Source organism: Pseudoliparis swirei, chromosome 16 (assembly GCF_029220125.1).
Source record: "Pseudoliparis swirei isolate HS2019 ecotype Mariana Trench chromosome 16, NWPU_hadal_v1, whole genome shotgun sequence".
Taxonomy (NCBI): Eukaryota; Metazoa; Chordata; class Actinopteri; order Perciformes; family Liparidae; genus Pseudoliparis; species Pseudoliparis swirei.
In genome coordinates, this window is record NC_079403.1 from 8,404,273 (window position 1) to 8,424,538 (window position 20,266).

Sequence of the window (20,266 nt, forward strand, 5' to 3'; positions counted from 1 at the left end):
TAAATTCACGGAAATGGGGTAAAATTTTATGGAACGTTTTTTTCTGTGTGAAGCCTTTAAACTGCACATCTGTAAAAAAAAAAAAAATCTACAGTAATGTATTCCTAAATTCCCATCATCATCCCAATGCTCTGCGATTTGGATGCACGTATTTCCACATCGGACCTGTCTGCATAATCAGAATCAGAATCAGAATCAGAAACAGGTTTATTGCCAAAGAATGTTTTCACAAACATAAGATGGTCCCAATGTGATTTAATTGATAGTTATATTAAAATTCCTTGACATGTTGACAGCGGTCTCATGTTTAAGATAACTACGTCAAAATGCTTAAATGAAGAGGACCTCATTAAGCATTGAATTCCCTGAGTTGCATCTCAACTAATTATTTAACCACTAAATGTAAATCAAATATGGAAGGCAGGGAGTCTCTGCACCGTTCATGTGTGTGTTGCTTGTGTATATGCATGAACAAATGTACAGTTAATGTGTAGTGTTGTGCGCAATACATAGGCCGACTGTAATTGGCATTTATACTGCTTAAATGTGTGTATTTAACTGAATGTAAATGTGAACCTACCGTTGGTCACCGGTTTTCCATTTGATTTCCTCTCTCGCTACATAAAGGCAGTGGAAGCATTTCATGATGGTCGAAAGCTCCCGTCATATTTCTAATCAAAGAGCTAAGAGCAGGAGCACAGAGGCAACTCATCTCAGAGAAAGGTCACCTGTAGTTATGGCCCCTCACTATGGATTTGAAGGCTTTCTTTCCAATATCCGGAGCCATAATTAATGCAAGAGCACATCTGTTTGAAAATATTCTGACAGGCTTCCTTTAAACAAACACTACAGTGGATCAGGTTTTGAGTATGATCGTAAAGTACAGTAAGAATGTTTACATCTTATTATGAACTATTATTGTTCTATAAACCATCTACATGATGAGGTTGTTAATTGAATACTTAACTCGAGTATTTATTTTAGCCGACTTCTAGGAATGGCAATGTGAGTCCACCACTCTGCAAACTGAAATATCTCTACATTCACAGGATGGTTTTGATCTTCTTACTTTTCCGCTTACCAGCTTTACTTGAAGTGGGAAGTTAATTATATGGTTTATGAACAGATATCTGCGAACCTGAAAACTAATACTCAGCTCTACTTTGTGCCAATTAGAACATTTTAATATGCCATGGCGCAAAACTAAGATAGTAAACGTGTTAAACATTATACTGTATCTTCTAATCACACGCTAGCTGGTACGCTAAATTTAGCATTCAGCTCTGCAAGTGCAAGCAAGCTAACGCAGCCTCACAGAGCCACAAACATGGCGGTAGATTATTATTTAAAACTTGGTGTTGCTTGACCCTGCTTCTGTCATAAATGAACATTTAATATAATATACACTTGGTTGATTGTCGCTCCCCCTGATCATGTATGTTATATTAAAATAAAAACAAGAGTAACTTGAGCAAAACAAGGATCACATTTGAACAGTCACTCCATATGATGCAAGAACTTCTGGATCAGAGATGATCACATTAAATTTGCATTTTGTTTTGATGGAAAACTTTTTCCACATTTTTGTTTAACTCTGCGCATGGTTGTCAGACAATATCAGTGCATTTTGCTTTCCTTTAATCTAACAAAGCCTGAATATTGTAGCATATACCACTTAATAACAAATACCATGTGCATCCATTAGCGAATGCAATTCCTCCGAGCAAATGGGACGAATCACTTCAGCGGGGACTTCAAAGGAAAACCACACTGACCATTTCCAACCAGAGAGAAGAGACAGACACACGGGCTGAAATAAATAAATAATTGTGAGTTGTACAAATTGATCTTCTAACGGCATGATATATGCTTTACTTCTTGTTTCCCCCATCCTGCTTTATCAAGCTGCTTTTCTTTTTTTTAAGAATCAAAAGATGAGAAAATTACTTTTTTATGTACATTTTTTTTTTAAAGATCTCTGATTCACATTTAAGTTTAGCGCTTCAGAAGAAACTGCTCGGTTGCCCCGCAGGGTGTATTTCCTACCCGCTGTTGTGTTGTATAGTACGTATATGTGTACTCTATGTGTGTATACGTTTCAGCAAATCAATTCCACATTGGCCCTCAATTGCCTTTTCCACATTGACAACCTTTCCCATCTCCTTCAGACACTGTAATAAACCCAAACAATCAAAAAATTGCAACCTATAAAAATTTCAACAGTGCAGGAAGGCCAATCTGGCTGTTTTAAAAGTGGCCAAAATGCCATTACTGTGGCAGATCTGGATGTGAAATGTCATATTGGAGCCGCCCCACTGTGCCTGCAGCCCTGAGTAACACTGCCTCTTTGGAGACTCCAGCTGCCTCCCACTGATGAAAGACCGTCCAGCAGCTCCGTTTCTCAGCAACCTTTTACCATCACCTGACCTTTGGACTGCAGAAATGCCTTTGATACTGTGCCATGCAGTTTGGTATTTGCCTCTATACGTCGTGACGTGTGCTTTCCCGCTTGTCTGTTTTTAACGAGTGTCAGAATGTAAAGTGTTTACTCTCCTACCTTTTGCTTCTTTTATGTCCCGCTGCCTTTGTTAAAGAGAAGTGCGGTTACTGTGTATAGTGGACAGTGGTGTTTTTACTCAACATGTTGAAGGGCGCTTCTTTAATCCTTTCATAAGGAATAATATAAGATACAACTCAAGGCCACGGTGGCCTTGGAGAAGTTATGAGTGTTTACATCAAATTAAAGACAATTCTTACACTGTTATAAATAGAGAGTCTACAATTGGTGCTTCTAACATTTACTCTTTTCCCAGTCAATGACTTCCTGCAATTCTCACACTAACTCAGGGTTATGCTGTAGTGGTTCACTGTTTCTTTAAAACCATATGGTCTTGGTTTCAAGGCCTTCCTTCTTTTATTATTATCTTCACAACAATATCACTGGAGCAATTGTTTGCTTTATAGTTTTGTCAATAAAAGGTCATAAAATAATAGACAAAAAATGAACAATATTCTGTTTACTGTCATAAATGACGATGGCAACATTATTACATCTTTGCATTTTAGAAGCTGGGACTAGAAAATGAAAAACCAATACATTTGTTTCGACTTCGTTCGATACTCACCATGTGAGTGGGAGCATCCAGCTACGTTAAATGCCACCACCACTCTATTTATTTGCGTGTGTATATATAAATAGCTATACTTGCAGATATTTTGGTGGCATCTCGGCACGCTGAACTGCCTGCATTAGAACTGCATTAGAGGGCCAATCACACTGGCATTTAATGAGAACGAGGAGTTTTAATAATATTGGTCCAGTGATATTTCAGTCAATACCTTGAAGGTGAAGGCTGATACCCAGCCCTTAGCAAGAGACGAGGGATTGTTTTTCAGCTGGAGTTGTGATCTGTAAAAATGCAACAATGTTCTGTTTGTGATTTGCATCTTGGACAGCTGTGGCTGTACTGTCACTGGAGGAATTTTAATTTATGCCTCTTGTAAAGTGGATTTCTCCCTAAATGTCAGGAGAAAATGTGGTGGTTCTGTTGAGAGTTCTGACATATTGACATCAAAACGTGATGTTTGCTTTCGATGGTTTAGATTTTTGAGAAACATCTTGATGTACCTGTTTCAGTCATACTTAGTGGAGCTGCTGTGGTTTCACCACATCATGTCATCTTCTGTTGGATAGAAGGAAAAGTTAGAGAAACGTTCATTACTGCTGACATTTACCTGGGGTTCAAGCCTATTAAAATAATACACACAGTATTTGTATGATTGGAATGACATAAAAGTGTTATTAAATATTCCCCTCAGATTAATACTGTACATAGGACTCTGGACCTGTCGGAGATGCCACTGCAGTTATTCTCCCTGTAGGTTATTGAGGTGCATGCAGTGAATCACAAATTAAACCAAATTCAACTTTGGGAAACTTCTCGTAGCAGACTTAATAGCTCCAATGACATCCTTGTGAGTGCAGGTTGACCTGCTTGGTATATTTTAAGAAGAAATAACGACACTCGCGACTACAGCCAGAGACAGACTGGACACCCCGATGCTTCGCCTCCACCTTCACCTCAGTACATTCCCTCCGTGGGGATTATTGGACTCAACTCTCCCCGGTGTGGGAGCGCTTGTGATTTCTGTTCTGCTATTAAATTCTCGTTGGCTAGTAGTAGGTCAACTTCTACTGGATCTGACTGCAGCTTATAACCCTCCTGTTACCTTAGGGTCAATTTGACCCCATTCAATGTTTAACCCTCCTGTTACCTTAGGGTCAATTTGACCCCATTCAATGTTTAATGTCGGTGTTCTTTCGGGTCAATTTGACCCCAGGCTGTTTTTCACTGTGTCAAACATGTAAGAAATATCAACTTCTGTATACATTTAAAGGGCTATTTAGGTAGTCAACAAACAAACATAAAGTACCTCACACTTAAACTTGGAAAACAATATTAATTCTAATAATTTTCTGGAGGTTTTAATTGCTGGGGTCAAATTGACCCCAAGGGTAAAATATGTCAGTAAATATAAAGGTAACAGGAGGGTTAAACATTGAATGGGTTCAAATTGACGCTCAGGTAACAGGAGGGTTAAAGCAACATATATCAGTTGGGTCCCTTATGTAAACTTCTATTCTGAAGTTGAACATTTTCCGTTCATTGCTCTTATAAAATAAAGTTTTGATCCAAACGTGGACATATTAATAGATTAATAGATTTAACTCTTTAGTGTCTATTTCTAGGGTTTGTTCTAAGTATTACAGACGCATCTAGACAAAAGGTCTGTCAGCTAAGCCCCTCCCTTTTTAGTTACAGTTACGACAATTGTCAATCTTTAATGTTTGCATTGCACATGCAGTTTGCAATGTTAATGATGGCTAATGTAACACTTAACATTTAGTAATTTCTTTTAAACAATGTCGAGAGAGACAAATGCAAGTGTCTCATTTGTAGTATGCTTTTGAACAGCTGGAGCCAGCCAGATAATTAAGCTAAGATAGTTACATAGCCCAACAAACTCATAAATATGAACTTGAGGGTTACATATGCAAACAGACTGAGGCTAAAGCTTCATGTCCCATGCAAGACCCCAAATGGTCCATGTAGAAGACATAGCAATATCGAAACAGCATTGTTCTTGTGTAGCAGTTTTGCACTAGTTAGTCCTGGCACTATAAGCATCATAAAGACAATCCCGTTTACCAAGTTGGATAAACAGGACAGAGGTTAGATTATGGGGGCTTTATTGTTCCTATTCAGTATGTTTCTACATTACACGCTACAAGAGAAAGGGCCTTTAGGATGAGGGCTAACAGATGTATTTGGCAAACATAACGCTGGCTTAGTTAACCGGTTTAGGGGTAGGCGGCGTGTAAACTTCTAAAATGATAAATACCACTATTATAGATACTTCAAATGAAGAGCAGGACAGAGCCGCCACACTTGTTTGAACAAAAGGCTGTTTATGGTAATTCGCCGAATGGCGTCTGGCAACAGCAGCGATGGAGATGAGGCCTGGGAGCCCGGGAGGGGGTTGGGGAGAGGGGGGCTGGGGGGGGGCCTACGGTGTCCACAGCTGGATAGCATGGCAGAGGTTTTAAATGTCAGCGTTGAAGGGGGATGCGGCTGCCATTTGGCCTGACAAGCCGCACGCCAAGGGGCCGGCAGCGGGGTGCAGGGGGCATGGTGCTCCCGGTCCCGGCCGCAGAGCTCTCACCTCCTGCCATTTATCATGCGGCTACTTGCCTCGCGCATCTGGCACCTTCGCATTGACAGCAGCAGGGATAGCAGTTGCTGCGGGCTAAGCGGTGGCCCGTGGTAATCTTTTTTAACATCGCAACAAAATTAGGGCGCAAGTATTTGTTTGAGTATATTCAGTTCAGAGTATCTGGAGTAGATGTCGAGTTTAGTTGATGGACATGCAGTAATATATTGAGGATGTTTTGAGCTGTTTGTGGAGTGTGGGGCAGATTTTAATGCGGAAATCGACAATGTATTTCTTAAAATCACAATCTAATAGGGCAGGTTGGAAAGTAGTAATCATGAACACTAAACTATTATATTTGTTGATAGGTGGGATATATAAAGGGACACATTTAAGAATATACTGTCGTCATCTGTTCATCTAGAAGTGTAAATTAGTTATAGCTGTCTTTTTAGCAAACACTACATTTTGAGTTTGTGGTCGATACGAAGCAGATTAATTATTACTCAGTGAGCGCAAAATCTGGAAACTACTTTCCTCTCAGCAAATTAAATATAATCAACTCTCATATCATCTTTTATTGACTTTAATTGACTGTAATTGTGAATCCTGCTGTAACTGCTCGTTACTTCCTGCGTGGCAAGGTCAACTAAATGGCTTGATAAGCTGTTATGGTCTTTTAGATGATGACCTTGAGTTGGGAGGATGTATGAATATCTTCCATTTGTGGTGATAAAGCATGAAATGAAACTGGACCACTCTGCTTTTCAGCACCCGGTTGTGTTCACTGCTACTTTGAGCTGCTCTGCTGGGATGGCCTGGCAATATTTAGACACGTGTGACTGCATACGATACAAAAAACAACACAGAGCTCTGGATTTCAGTTGAAACAGCTCCTCACATATCAGATCCCCTCATGGGATTCCTTCTCTCAAAAAAAGTGTCAACATATAATTCTGTACAGGTCAGTAAATATTATTATATATTATACATATACTTTATCATATACCTATACTGGTAAAACAATGGATCTCCATAATGTAAATGTTTTAAGACAAACCGTCTTCAAACATGATGGTAAGATTCACCAGATTTACCAAAAGATACATAGTTTTCTCTGGAGAGCAACAATATATTGAATTTAAATCAAAACTGTGATCTGTATTTACCTTGATCTGTACTTGTCATTTTTCTTTCTTTTTCTAATATCCATCAATAACTCAAACTAATTAGGGCTTTGAGCCATGAACTGAAGACGTTTCTTGAATGTGTTGGCTGCACTATATGTCGTCTTTCATCCTCATATGTGATGCAATCATTGCAAATGTTGCGTTATGTGTGAAGGTGAAAAGCATAAAGATCAAACATCTGATAGTGTGCTGTGAACTGGAAAAACGTGCTCCTGTGATGGGATTCCTGCTTCTGTATCACAGTCATGTCCGTGTGTACGTGGCTGCCCACGAGCACATTCACATTCACAAACATGCTCATCTTTTCGCGTGTTGCCAGCAAATGCACAGATGCAGCTAACACCTGATGTAGTGCAGGTGGATCTCTGTATAAAAACATGAAAACCTGTTCATAAACAGAAGCTGCTACAAGGACGCCGAGCCTGAATCATACTTTAAAACCAGAGTACAGTTGCATGTCTGCAGCAAACTAAACTTGTACAAATTTGGGACTTAATCTGAATAAAGTCGAGGAAAATGAACATTAAATGTGTCATTCATAGCTTCTCCAGCATAAATAAGTCATAGAAGGAATTACATTGCATTGTTGGAAACCACAAAAGGCCAAAGGATCTTGGCAATCACACGTCAGTCACCATCCATTACAATATTCACTTTGGAGAAGGAGGGGGAAAAGAGACATCATCCCAGCCTCACAAAAAGCCATGTAATTATGCATGTGGGTGAAAATAGGCTAGATTGATTATATGCATTTACAATAATGAGCCGTCAATGTATTATTATGTTACAGAGCGATCAAAACCTTGACATGAATCATAATTTATTCTACAGTCAGACTTTCTGATCAGCCGAACTTTGTATTGTTGTCAGAGGTTGTGGGATGAAGCCATGGGAGACGTGAGTGACAAACAGGCGGCTGATACCGCACTACAGCTGTGGCGGCGGCGGCCTCATTAGGGATTCACGCAGGTTTCATTCGACGGGCAGAGCTGCTCCCTTTTGGCTCGGGGGGCAGACGACTCTTCTAAATCTGCAGGAGCTCCGAGACAAACAGGGAGGCCAGGCAGAGCGTCACAGAGGATCCTTCTTTTTTTTCTTCTTCTTTTTTTGCAGCGCCATGCCCCCCCGACTTCCCCCCCCAGCTGAATGGTGTGGCTTCATTAGCACGGGCCGTGGCTCCTCCGATTTGCAGTAATTAAAGAGAGAAATCTGAGCGCTCCCCTCCAGTCCAGACACAGCCAGTGCCAGTCAAGTGAAATCGCCGTGGAACAGATCGTGCCTCGCTGGCCGCCTGCCACTCTGCAACCCTCCCCCCCCCCCCTCCCCTTTATGCCCCTCCCCCCTCGGCCCTCTCATCCCTCAAATAACAGTGCGTCTGGAGGCGAGGTATGGGGTGTAGGCGTCTGTGCCAAGTTACCCTCTAAGTAACCCCTGGGGTTACACAGGCGCACACGCCTCTCCCCACGGGCGCACGCTGGGCCGGCGTTGTCATGGCGATGGCCGGGGGAAAATGTTTAATGGAGACACTGATGAGAATTTATGAGGCCGTGGCTGTGTGCATTTACAGGGATACGACCCTTAGCCTATCACGCGCCGCCTCCTGTGGTTCGACATGTATATCTTCACTTACACAAGCTGCAGCTGATCACCGGGGCGTATGCTCAGGCAGGCGGCGGCAATATGCTGCAAGGCCAGCAACGCGCAGGTACGGTTGGTGGCGTGTGGCATCGGTTGTCCAATGAAGGCAATGCAGTGTGATCAGAAGCAGGATATAGTCTTCATTCAGTCTTCACCACAACCAGTATCTACTAATCTCTTGAGAGGCGTTCTCATGGGGCATTTTAAATACAAATATTCTTATAAGGCAGAAATGTGACCTTAAGAAAACGTGGATAGCCGGCGATCACTAAGCCCTCTCCAGTAAATGACCATTGGTCGGGTTTTTCCACAGAGGTTCTTCAGTCTTCTTGTCTCCAGTTGTTTCGAGTATGTTGTCTCTGCTCTCATAATTAATTGCGAGCTTCTGTATCTGGCATGGGCGCCATTAAATAAACCAGGGGTCTGATAGAGTGTGCTGGCATTTGCTGGGGACGCCATCTTCAGCGATAGTTGAACAGCCCTTGAGAATATGTCGAATGTGATTAATTTTAAGTCCACTTCTGACCTTAGTGTGGACACAAATGAAGGGCCATCTTGAGTGTGAGGTCCCGTCACGTATATGTTCAGCATTATATCTGAGCAGTCTTGATGGACCACAAATGACCTGCTATTCAACCTGAACGAAACCAGGTGAGTCTTGTCTTGACCTCTTTTTTTTTCATTGTTGTTGGAATTTTGACTTTCTGGACAATCAAATCTACCACCACTGTGCTAAACAGCCATAGATAAATACTGTTTCAGAGGCTTCAGGTGTTTTGCGGACCCAGGTGTGGAGAGGACCCATCCTATTGAACCCATGAAGTCACTCTGCACTGTCCTCTGAACACTCCTCTTTGTCCCTCTACTGTCAGTCTCAGTATCAGAGTCTACCAGCCCACTAAGTCTCTTGTGACTGGGGTTTCAATTATGAATGCTACCTTTGACTACCTCTGTTTTTTTTTCCACGGCCCACATATCCCTGCCTGCCACCACTCATGTGTGACTTGATGTATTGTCTCACTGCTTTCCGTCCTTTCGAAATTAATTGCAGTTTTATCTCTGCCCGAGATAATAATAAAAAAAGACATCCGAGAACACAATAGTCTGAAAGTAGTGTGGATCCTATTCAAACAAAACAATTAAAACCTCGCTGTTTTCCTTGCTGTTTCTGACTGTGGACGAGGCGGATGATTTTTTTTTTAGCGACAGTTCTTATTTTATCTTTACACACAATAGAATGAAGTATTACCTTCCATTAGCTGTCGTGATTGTTTTTTAGCAAACTCGGATCACATTCTGGACCTGACCCTTTTATTTGGTGTCTAACAACTTCTCACCTATAGAGCGTTGTAACATCCCTCATCAAAAACTAATTACATCTTAAATACGTTTATGAATGCAAATCTGAGCCTTACAAACATCAGAGTGCAAACATCTTGACTGATACTGGGGTAATTTTGCTTTAATGTTTAAGTTTGACCACCATTTGCTATTTAGTTTTAATTAACTTTGACTGGCACTCAAGCAAACATGAATATTATCCTTGTTAGACATTTTGCTATTGTCAACACAGCTGCAGGTACTAGCTGCATTACTGTCAGCTAGAGCCAGTTGGGAGAACATGAATCAGTAAATAAACTCCACTTCCACAAATATAATTGACAACTTGGTGTCTTCTGGAATTAACCAATCGAGTTCCGTCCCTTTTCACGGCAGCCATCTTGACACACGTCAAAGCAGGGAATACACAGACAGGTGTAATTGGTCAAAGATGTGGCCCCCGCTCTATTTATTGTGTCACAGCTATTTTGGTGAGCCAGCATGCACAACACCAGGGCCCATGTCCACGTGAAGGAAACAAGGCCATAATTAATGTTTTTAATTACACCTGTGTTTGCCATGCAGTAACGTGTCAAAATGGCTGCTGTGAAAAGAGCCTTTTGAAAGGGAAGATCAGAGCTTTTGTATAAAGCTACACTTCATCTTTAATAGCCACTCAAATGAGCTTTTCTGTGCGTTATTTGTAACCGAGCCGAAAAATGCCTTTGATTACAAGTTGTATTCAAATGATTGTTTGCTAAGTCATCTCCCATATGAAACACAGCTATTCACAGGAGGCCAAGCTTTGGATTCCTCCACATGTTGCAGTGTGCTTCGAGGCGTGGTGAGAGCAACACTTTGAATTCAAAGAGGTTTGAGGGGGTTTCTATCTGAGCCTTTCCAAAACAAGCAACATTTTAAGAAATGTGTGTCTGCGCTGAACTCTAGTCATTAGCATATGAAGCTAACAACCGTGCTATATACAGTTGGCCGATGAATACAACATTAACTACAGCGTTTATTATGTTGTAGGGTCACTGGCAGAGGCGTTGTTTGGTTGAATATGTGTATATAGGTTTGTTGGAAACTACGGCTCCGAACTCTGAAATATCAGTAGCCTCACTTTGTTTTGATACGTCCATGGTGCTGTCCGTGGTGCTGAAGTAGCAGACTTTTTAGTTTGGGATGTATAGTTAGGGATTTTTTTTAAACATTATTGTTAGGAATAAAAAATTGTCCCACTGACTGTCTGACTATAGAGCTCTACACTGCCACGCATGAACACTGCTGTCTCTGTATTTCCATGACTTCCACACGGACCAGCCTGTGAGGACGATACCTCCTTTGCCTCGGAAACTATTTTACAGGCGGCTTGTTTTCAAATGAGTCGGCTGGAAAAAAGAAAGAAATTCAGCCAAAGACGGCGTTTTAGCTCAGAGCGACCGTTGTTAAACTCCGTGAGCCGAAGATTCACATTTCAGCTTCTAAATTGATGGCAGCCGGCTAGAAATGAGAAATTGTTCCATCTACTTCTGTCTCACATCAAGAACCAATTGTTCAAAAGATTACAACGAATTTAAAAAAGGTAAACTGCATATGTCCGGTTTGAGGGCGTAATGGTGAAGGAAGAGATACTCGGCTCACGGTAAATTGAACTGAAAATGTCCACGAAAAGGCTTCGGCTGACCTCTCGACACCATCAGATACAGATTAGTCCGTACAATTATGCCTGTTCCTCGCCCAACATATACACCATAAACCATCACATTACATTTTAGTACACTTTGAGCATGTATAGTGATTAAAATGAGCATTAAACATGTCCTGCTTTTTTTGTCATCCTCATAGATTACAACAATGTTTTCTATCATTTTACAGATTAGGTGTGATTTTCTACTCCGGGCTATGACTCCACAACTCTCTCTCTCTTTTCTGAAGTGCACATTGTTGTGCACGTGTGTGGGTCTGCCTCTGCTTTAAATATAGTCAAGATGACAGGCACAGCATTTACCTTGATGTTTTCCTGCTTTTAACTACTTGGCATGGGCAATGCCTGGGCTGGGATTCACAGAAGAAAAAGGCCTATTTGAACAAGCCCATCTGTATATACCAGAATGACATGGCTGACACACACACAGGCTTTGAATGGTTCCTCTCTGAGCAAGTGACGAGCATGAGACACAGCAATTCAAATGTTTCAAGTAAAACCCAGAAATGGGACCTTTTTATGTCTTTGAACATCATCCATTAGGAAATAGGATGTTCCCCTCTATCTCTCTCACTCTCTCTCTCTCTATATATATATATATATAATCTCTCTCTCTCTCCCTCACACACTACACACAATTCATTTTAGACATTCACCTCACTGTTAAGTTGCTGCACCTTGGAGTGAGTGATGTATAAAGGGGAGTTTAGATGGCAGAGCAAGTGGTCACCTGTTATATTTCATCTCATTTTAAGTGCTATTTCATGACATAGCAGGCAAAATAAAACTGCAGGTCACTGTACTTTAAATCCAAATAGACAGACTTTCAAACCTAAATGCGGCCTGTATGAGAGCTTTGTTTCGTTACACATGTTAAGAAATAAGCATAGAAATAGAGCATTTAAAAGCAAAAAGGGCAAAAACCCAGATTAGGCTAAATCTTTCCCTCACACACATCCTCAAACAGCAGTTCAACAATAACAGCTGGTGAATAACACAGAACACCCAAAGTATTTTTGTTTTGCATACATTTCTCTCTGCATTACAGTTGGAAGCTAATCCTCCGACACCTTCCCGAGTGGAGCTGCAGCAAACAGACTCGCTCAGATATTATGATGAATAATTTATTGCGCTCCATTTCAAAGAGCCGAGCAGAAATCACCGACTACTTTCGGTGTAACAGTATCACGCGTTCGTTAAGTCTGCAGGTACACGTCGCAGCTGTTGGTTCCGTGGACAGCGGCGGTGGGAGCGGCATTATCCTCTCGCTGATATGGTTCCGGTGTGACTGGCGTGCGGTCCACGGGCTCCGTGTGCTACCGGCCTTCTGTTTGCTCAAACATATTACAACCGCAGACCTTTGTGTCCAGCTGCGGCGGCGTTGCAGGTATTCACGCTCAGATTCAAATATGCGTATGTGAGTTTTGCAAGAAAGACCTACTGACACCGACACATGTGTATTTCGATTGCACAAAAAGGAACATACAGTACATTTAGTATACAGTTAGTGTGTAAAAAAATGTGTTGCAGATTGCCGGTGCAAGCAAATATTGAATCCAGATGTCTGTGCCTCCCTTTTCTCAACTCACGTGCACACAAGCGTCAGTGGATGTCTCTGCTCTACCATCTCAGGTATCGTGCACTTGATCATGACATTTGTTTCACGTTCCTCATCCCTCCCTCGCTCAGCGACACGCCGAAGTGCCGCACGCCTCTTTCTCCCGTTGTTCAAACAACGCTCGACGAGCTTTTCCCCACCTTTCTCTTTTGTCTTCTTTTTATTCGAAATGTGAAATGTGTCATGGGAGCAAACACGGGAGCAGCGCAGAGAGAGGAGGACAGATAAGCCCCATGGCGGGACGCAACGCCGACCGCTCGAAACATGCGTTCCCCCCCCGAGGAAGTAGTTACCGGCGGAACGCGAAGGCGTGACAGCGTCCGCAACCATGAGAGCGACTTCGCTGCGTTCCAGAATTGGCCCGTGCGTCGGTTTTCCGTGATGAATCGATGCGCGTCGAACCTCCCCGGTGCGATAACCATTAGCACCGGCCTCGCCGGAGGATGTGAGGCGAGTTGTGAAATCGCGGTGGGTAGAAGTGGCTGAAATGTGTGAAAATGTATCCATTTAGCCAGAGTTCAAGAGGAGGAAAACAACAGGTGCCAAAGTCAGGCTTTCCTTCAGAGAGCAGGGGACGATTGTGTCGGGTTCTTGGTAATAGACGGTTTCTTTTTTTTTTCTTCCTTTTTTTTTCTCCATCTGCTGTGTCGTCAGGGGAATACCCTTTGCTTGGATGAGTGTGGATTTAGATATGGCTGACAGGTGGGCGACCAAGGTATCTCATATGAGAGAGAGTGAATAGGGCTCTCTTCCAGTTCACCAGAGAACACGACAGATACGACCGTGAGGTTGACTCAATGTAGGGACTGATATTCGAGGGATTAACTTAACCGCAGCCATTATTTCTTTCTTTCCAATAATGAAACCGCTAGTTGGCAGTCACGACAGAAGTCTCCCGCCGTGCGCTACTCTCGCATCCATCTTGCATTTGTGCAACGGCGAGCACTGCAGACGATTCTTTCTGGTGTTCAGCCCTTTATTAATGCTGCAAGATAAAATGGTGGTGTCATTTCTGTGCCCTCTGGCAGGCGTACAAACGGAACGTGGATTCAGAATAATTCCTGTTAAATGAGGATGCAAGTGTGCAGAGAGCATGACATGAGGAGTGTCACCCCATGACATAAAAGGAAGGAACACATTTTCATAGGACAAAAACAGCATAGAATTAAAAAAATGCTTTGATCATTTTCAGTTGTGCGGCATTAATATGCACACGGTGTGTTATATAAGAGTTGAAAGTATGCTGGAAAAGAATATTGTTAAGTCAGTTTGAGCGTTTTATGCTTCTGTGCGAGGAGCCGCCGGGTTGGCTCTGATTTTCTGGAGGTGGGGTGGCGTCCGATGCGGCACCGGACCCGGGCTGGACAGCAAGCTCGTTTTTTGTTCTCCCCTTCACATTGCCAACTCCAGCTGTCACACAGAGGGACAATGGAGAAGAGGAGGGGGTGCTCGCTGAATGGAAAAAATAAACTGGAGAGCCCCCCCACCACCCCACCCCCCGTCACACATCCCCCCCCCCCTCCCCAAGACTCGTCATCTGCATTTGACAGGACCCCCGTTCTCCTCTCTTCACCGCCCCTTTTCATTTTCTTTCTCCTTTTCTCTCCCCGTGCACTCCATAATCCCCCTTTCTCTCTCTCTCTCTCCCTGCTAAGTGCAGCTGTTGCTCTCCATTGGATCCTTTTTTCTCTCACTCTGATTGCTAATTAGGACAGCTTTTTGGTGAGTTTTATCTTTAAAACTTGTTAAACTTGCAATTTTTCTCTCTTTTTTTTGTTCTTTCTCTATTCCCGCCGATCTAAAAGAGAAGCAGTGAAAAGACTTAGCCAATTATACACAATATAAGCGGAGCATTTTTTTTCTGACCGCCCCCAATGTCCCATGCAGCATTCATCTAGTTTACAACTACTGTACTGTGCGGTAGCCTCTTATTATCGCGCTCACTTCAGCTTTGAATGCAAAAGCTGTATACTTTGAAGAATAGACTGCCCCATCGCCCTTATTCTGCTCACATAACTGAATCCCTGGGAGAGGGAGCAGAGGAAAAGGAGAGCCTGAGAAAACAGCAATTCACACACTGAACACAGAGACCCCTAGTAGCTCAACAAATGAGTGTCTAGCCCTATGTCCATTCATATCGCCCCTCGACCCGCAAGCCTATTAGCCAGGCATCGCTCCTTGAACATTCACTGTCGACAACATGTGGAGGCATCGCTATAGCAACCAGTGGATATGACATGTGCAATGGACGGGGACTCCTGAGCTGCTGAATATAAGGAGGGGCTCAGCCTTAACTAAATGATCGCAAAAAGCCCGACCCCACCACCTCCCCATCTCTTTTCATTGGCACAGAGGCACTGAAAGGACTCACTAGTGGGGCTTCTGCACATTCTTCCGAGGCTCGGAAAATCAGGCGGGCATATCCCACATTCTTCTTCCTTTTCTTATACTCTTCGACTCTCCCTCTTTTTCTCCCCCCCTTTTTTTTCTTCATCTCCGTGTGGAAGCCGCGGTCTTTTGTTGGCGCTGGGAGGGGGGATCTGGGGCGGGGGTGGGGGGGGGGGGACGCATGGGACCCTCACGGGGGAACTTTTGGAGAAGCGGACTGAGTGGGCGGCCGGAACGCACAAACGCTTCTTGGAGCTGCGGCGGGCGTCCGTGGTTGAGCATGCTCTCTGGAATACAGGACGCAGCACCCTCCGTTTGCGGCGAGATGTGCACGCTGTCCCGCGACATGGATTTGGGTAATTATCTTTTGAAACGTGTAACTGTCCTGTTTTATTTTTGTTCCGTGTGCAAGTTTTAATGCGTCAAATGCGTAAAAAGGCGCCTAAGTGGACCGGCGTTTAAAAACGTGAGAACATTCGTAAAATCACGTCGGAAGCTGGTTTGCGACGTGATTTTATGAATTAAAATTATGATTTTTTTAGAATTTTGCAGAATATTTTCGGAGCACTAGTTTCATCTTCTCATTTTTTGTTTCATCATCTCTGCTGCGATAGTCTGCTGCAGCTCGAATCTCCAAAAGTTCATGGGATAAAATATGATTGAGCAAAGAAATAGGCTATGCACCCACAAATACGCAAATAAAAACTTAGAGTCGTGGAAACAACCCTGGTCACAGTGGCCGTTGAGCCCGATGGTTTGAGCACATCTGGCTGCAGAGGACAAAGTTTATGGTTGTTCCTGTCCGATGCTGCCCGGCTCAGACTGAAAACTGCTAAATCCGCTTTGTGTTTACATATATTATTATATTTACGGTTAAGGCAAAAAAATTATTAGCTATATATTTTTCGAATTTCTTCTTTGATTACCCGGCACATGTAGGTTTTATGGTAATATGAGCTTGTCCATATCTAATTGCTTTGTTTTTTATTTCTGAAATTAAACCTTATTTTCACATCTTTAGAGAGTTTACAAATGTGTCTGAATACTATTTCTGACGATTACTAATGTATTTACAACATTTCAACAATTCTATCGAGTACTGCCAGTGTTTTCTTAGATCTATGATAAATCGCATGCTTGTAAAATGTTGTAACATTTAGCATTTACCATGTGATCTTTTGAGTTTATCACAGGGCAATCAGTCACATTTTCTAGAAGCTACTACACATCTATAGCAACAACAAAACAACCTTAGTTTAGAGTTGAGGTTTGGCAGTTGTGTGGTTGGGAGGATTTTCTTGTAATTCTTGGAGGTATTGTGCTGTGAGTGAATGGGCAGCCAGCCGCCCCAACAACACCTCTCCGCCTGACCTTTCCTCTATCATTTGAATAATCCAGAGCACCGAAATCCATCTGCCCCTTGTCTCGTCTCAGATTGGCTAATTCACCGCACAGGGGCAATATGAATAGAAGAGAGAAACAGAAGAGGAAAGTCTGTAAGAGGCAGAGAGTAATACCTTCACTCAGTAAGGAGTTATACACAAATAGCAGTGGGCAACACAAGTTTAAAGGAATCAATGAAAATAAATCTACTAATTCTTTTAATAATTCATGAAGGGGAAAACATCAGATTATTTATTTCATGTCGATCCTAAAATTCGGTGCAAAATTATGCTCTAAACTTCAGATCTAAATATATGTAAGCTTTGATTATCGGAACAAATAGTGTGGTTTTTATTGCATTTTCATTTATTAGAATTATTCAATGTTTCTTTGTTTTTAAATATTTTAGCTAGAAGAATCAGGTTTTTTTAAACACACTGTAATTATAGTAAAATTAAATAAAAGCAAAAATACATCAACATATCTATTATCAAAAGCAGAGGTCCAAAAACTCAAAAGACCCATGAAGGAAATTCTTCTCCTCACGTCTCCTCCCTTTTCCTCCTCCTCCTCATTCTCTCTCTCTCTCTTTCTGCATCTCTTTTGGTTTCATTCTAACACGATTACCGCCTTCAAACACTCTTTTATGCTCGCAGTGCGTCTCAAGCCTGTTAGCTCCCACAGTTTAAAATTAATTTCAATGTGTTTACCTGAATATTAAGAGTAGCCACATATTGTAAAGGGCCACGTCGTGATTAACTCGATAATACTTTTGTCTTTTTTTTTGGTCTCCTTCGGAACAGAGAACATCATTTAGTTAAAGGCGATAGCTTGGGATAAGCAGTTGTCAGGGAGATTTGAGATAATAGGTCTATAGGGGGCACTTTGGTTTCAAAGCAATCTTTAACAACTACACCAATGTGACATTATGTGTCTACAGTGCAAAGGATGTTGAATATTAAATATGTCGAATGAGGGTTTTTAATGTGCTTTATATTCAGTCCTCTATTGTGTGATTATGCGAGAGAGGATTCTGGCTGAAAGGTTTGCATTCTCAACAAGTACTCGTGGAAATTGACGATATAGTCAATTGATCACTGAACAACACGCAGACTCATTGGATTGAGGCCATCCCTCCCCTCTGTTCCCATACATGAGCCCCTTCAGACCTCTCAGTTGTTGTCTAACCTCTTAATGCTTGATTAAAACTATGCTCCAACCACAGCAATTGCAATCAACAGCAACGGTCGTCAGGCCCAACACGGTAATCGAAAAGACCTTGGCATCCGCACATCCGCTAAAACATTGGCAATTACGAGCCACAAGGTCAAACCATATCGTTACAGGCGTGAGCTGAAGTGTCTTGTTTTGAAAATGGTATAACAAGAAGTAGCCATCCTTCAGCCGGCCCATTAGGCGCCTCAGGCTAAATGTCAGAGCTCAGCCATTTTTATTTTTTTTCATATTGTGAATTTGATTCACTTCAACCATCAATCTTTCAATCTCGCATGCAGACAATTAGGAGCCTGCTGATATATTTGTTCTCTGTTATTGATATTGCCCTTTTGCAGATGTATAGCTATTGGCATGTATGCAGCCGATAAAAATAGATCAGAAACTGTGGAGAACTGGCTTTTACAGAAACCCCGTGGCTTTGTGTTCGTCACAGAGCTCAGTGAGCATGATTTATGTGAATTAAAATATGCTGGGAAAATAGCATTGTTCTGTTTTTAAAGAGTTTAACAAAACTAACTGCACAACGCCTATGCAAGCAGCAAAGAAAATATTTAACAGTAGCTTTATTTTAGGTATCATTAATTCTCCTTCCCAATTAATGCCCCTAATTATCGCTGTTATGCTCTCAAAATATTCTGCAGTGGGGCCCGAAGGGAATTTATCATTACAGTAAATGGCCATGAGTGGACCAATTATCAACACATGGGCCAATTCGTGAACCTACACTGATAAGAACATCTCTCAGAGTACATTGCAGAACGTCAAAATCAAGTCTTCCACAGTGAGACCTTCCTGTTTGAATTAACATGCGGTGTGGGTGTGAATATTTGAAAAGGCCTTTCTATTCAACTGGTGGAGGATGTATGAAGGTCCAGTGTGCCTGTGTCTCTCCGTTCCTGGTGGCCATTCGCTGTGTGGCTTGGGACAGGGCCTAATCCAGCCAAACTCAGGACCAGAGGAGCTAATTAAGCACAAGCTCTTAGTATCCCAACCTCCTGTAGCTGCACAGTGCCAGCCCACCCCATGCCAGCACTAAATGGGGTTGTAAATATCTATATTGGAGGCATAGTGTTAAAACAGCCCTGGACAGGGGCTGTTAATAGGGGTCGACCCAGTCTGAATGCGTATTAAAAGGCCGGTATTAGAGCTGCCTAATGAGTGGGGCCGGTCAGACAGTGGTGGGGGCTGGAAGGAAAGAGCGGGAAGTGGAACAGGAGGTAGGTAAGGAAGCATTGTGGGGTCCGCATATCTTCACGGAAAAGTCGAGAGAAGCCTTGAGCTGAAAGGTGATGCACTTGCAGACTTGATGGACATCAAGACCACATAAATCAGAAAATAAATAATGCCATCCTTTACTGCTCTGACAGTGTGTTCTCTCTCTCTGTGTGTGTGTGTGTGTGTGTGTGTGTGTGTGTGTGTGTGTGTGTGTGTGTCCTCCAGAGGGGCAGCCTGACCCAGATCCCAGTGGTGAAGGAGACCAGGGTGGAGTCGGGCCAGTTCCTGCTGCTCTCGGTCCTCTGCATGCTCTTCATCCTGGTGGCGCTGGCAGTGTCCACCACCTTCTTCTGCGTGCGCCAGCGCTCCCACCTCCGCATGAAGGAAAAGCTGGCCGGCCTGGGGTCTGACACCAGTACTGATGCCACTGCAACCTATCAGGTTAGACCAGCCCCCTTCCGCTACGAGCCAATCAGACGCCCGTAAACTTAGCCTGAGCTCTGCCATTCGAAGAACACACACTCCGATCGAGGAGGGTAGATGTTCTGATTGGTTTGTGTGAGTGTTTGTTAATGTGTGTCGATGTTTGAATGATTTCCAGTTATTCAATGCTCAACCGTGTGTGAGAAGAGAGTGTGTGTGCAGGCGCGTGTGTGTGTGTGTGTGTAAAAGAGATTGAAAGATTGAGAGATAGAGAGGAACGGCCGCCACTGTGACCTATTCCCTCTGTCCCTCCAGGGCCGTGGACAGCCTGGGCTGTATTGATTTTCAGTGCTGGGCTCAGCTGTGCCCAGCATGGCACTCAGAACACATTTATCTGCACGTCGCCTTAACACTTTCAATTTTTCATCGGGTTTT

The 20,266-nt window shown here is 42.8% G+C and overlaps 1 protein-coding gene across 1 annotated transcript in view; it reads left to right on the forward strand.

Annotated features, from left to right (window-relative positions):
- Nucleotides 1-20,266, forward strand: part of ptprn2 (protein tyrosine phosphatase receptor type N2) — a 124,352-nt gene that overhangs the window by 79,231 nt on the left and 24,855 nt on the right. The window contains exon 12 of the mRNA XM_056434407.1: nucleotides 19,634-19,849. Coding sequence (XP_056290382.1) covers nucleotides 19,634-19,849 — 216 coding nt within the window. The remainder of the gene's footprint in view (nucleotides 1-19,633; nucleotides 19,850-20,266) is intronic.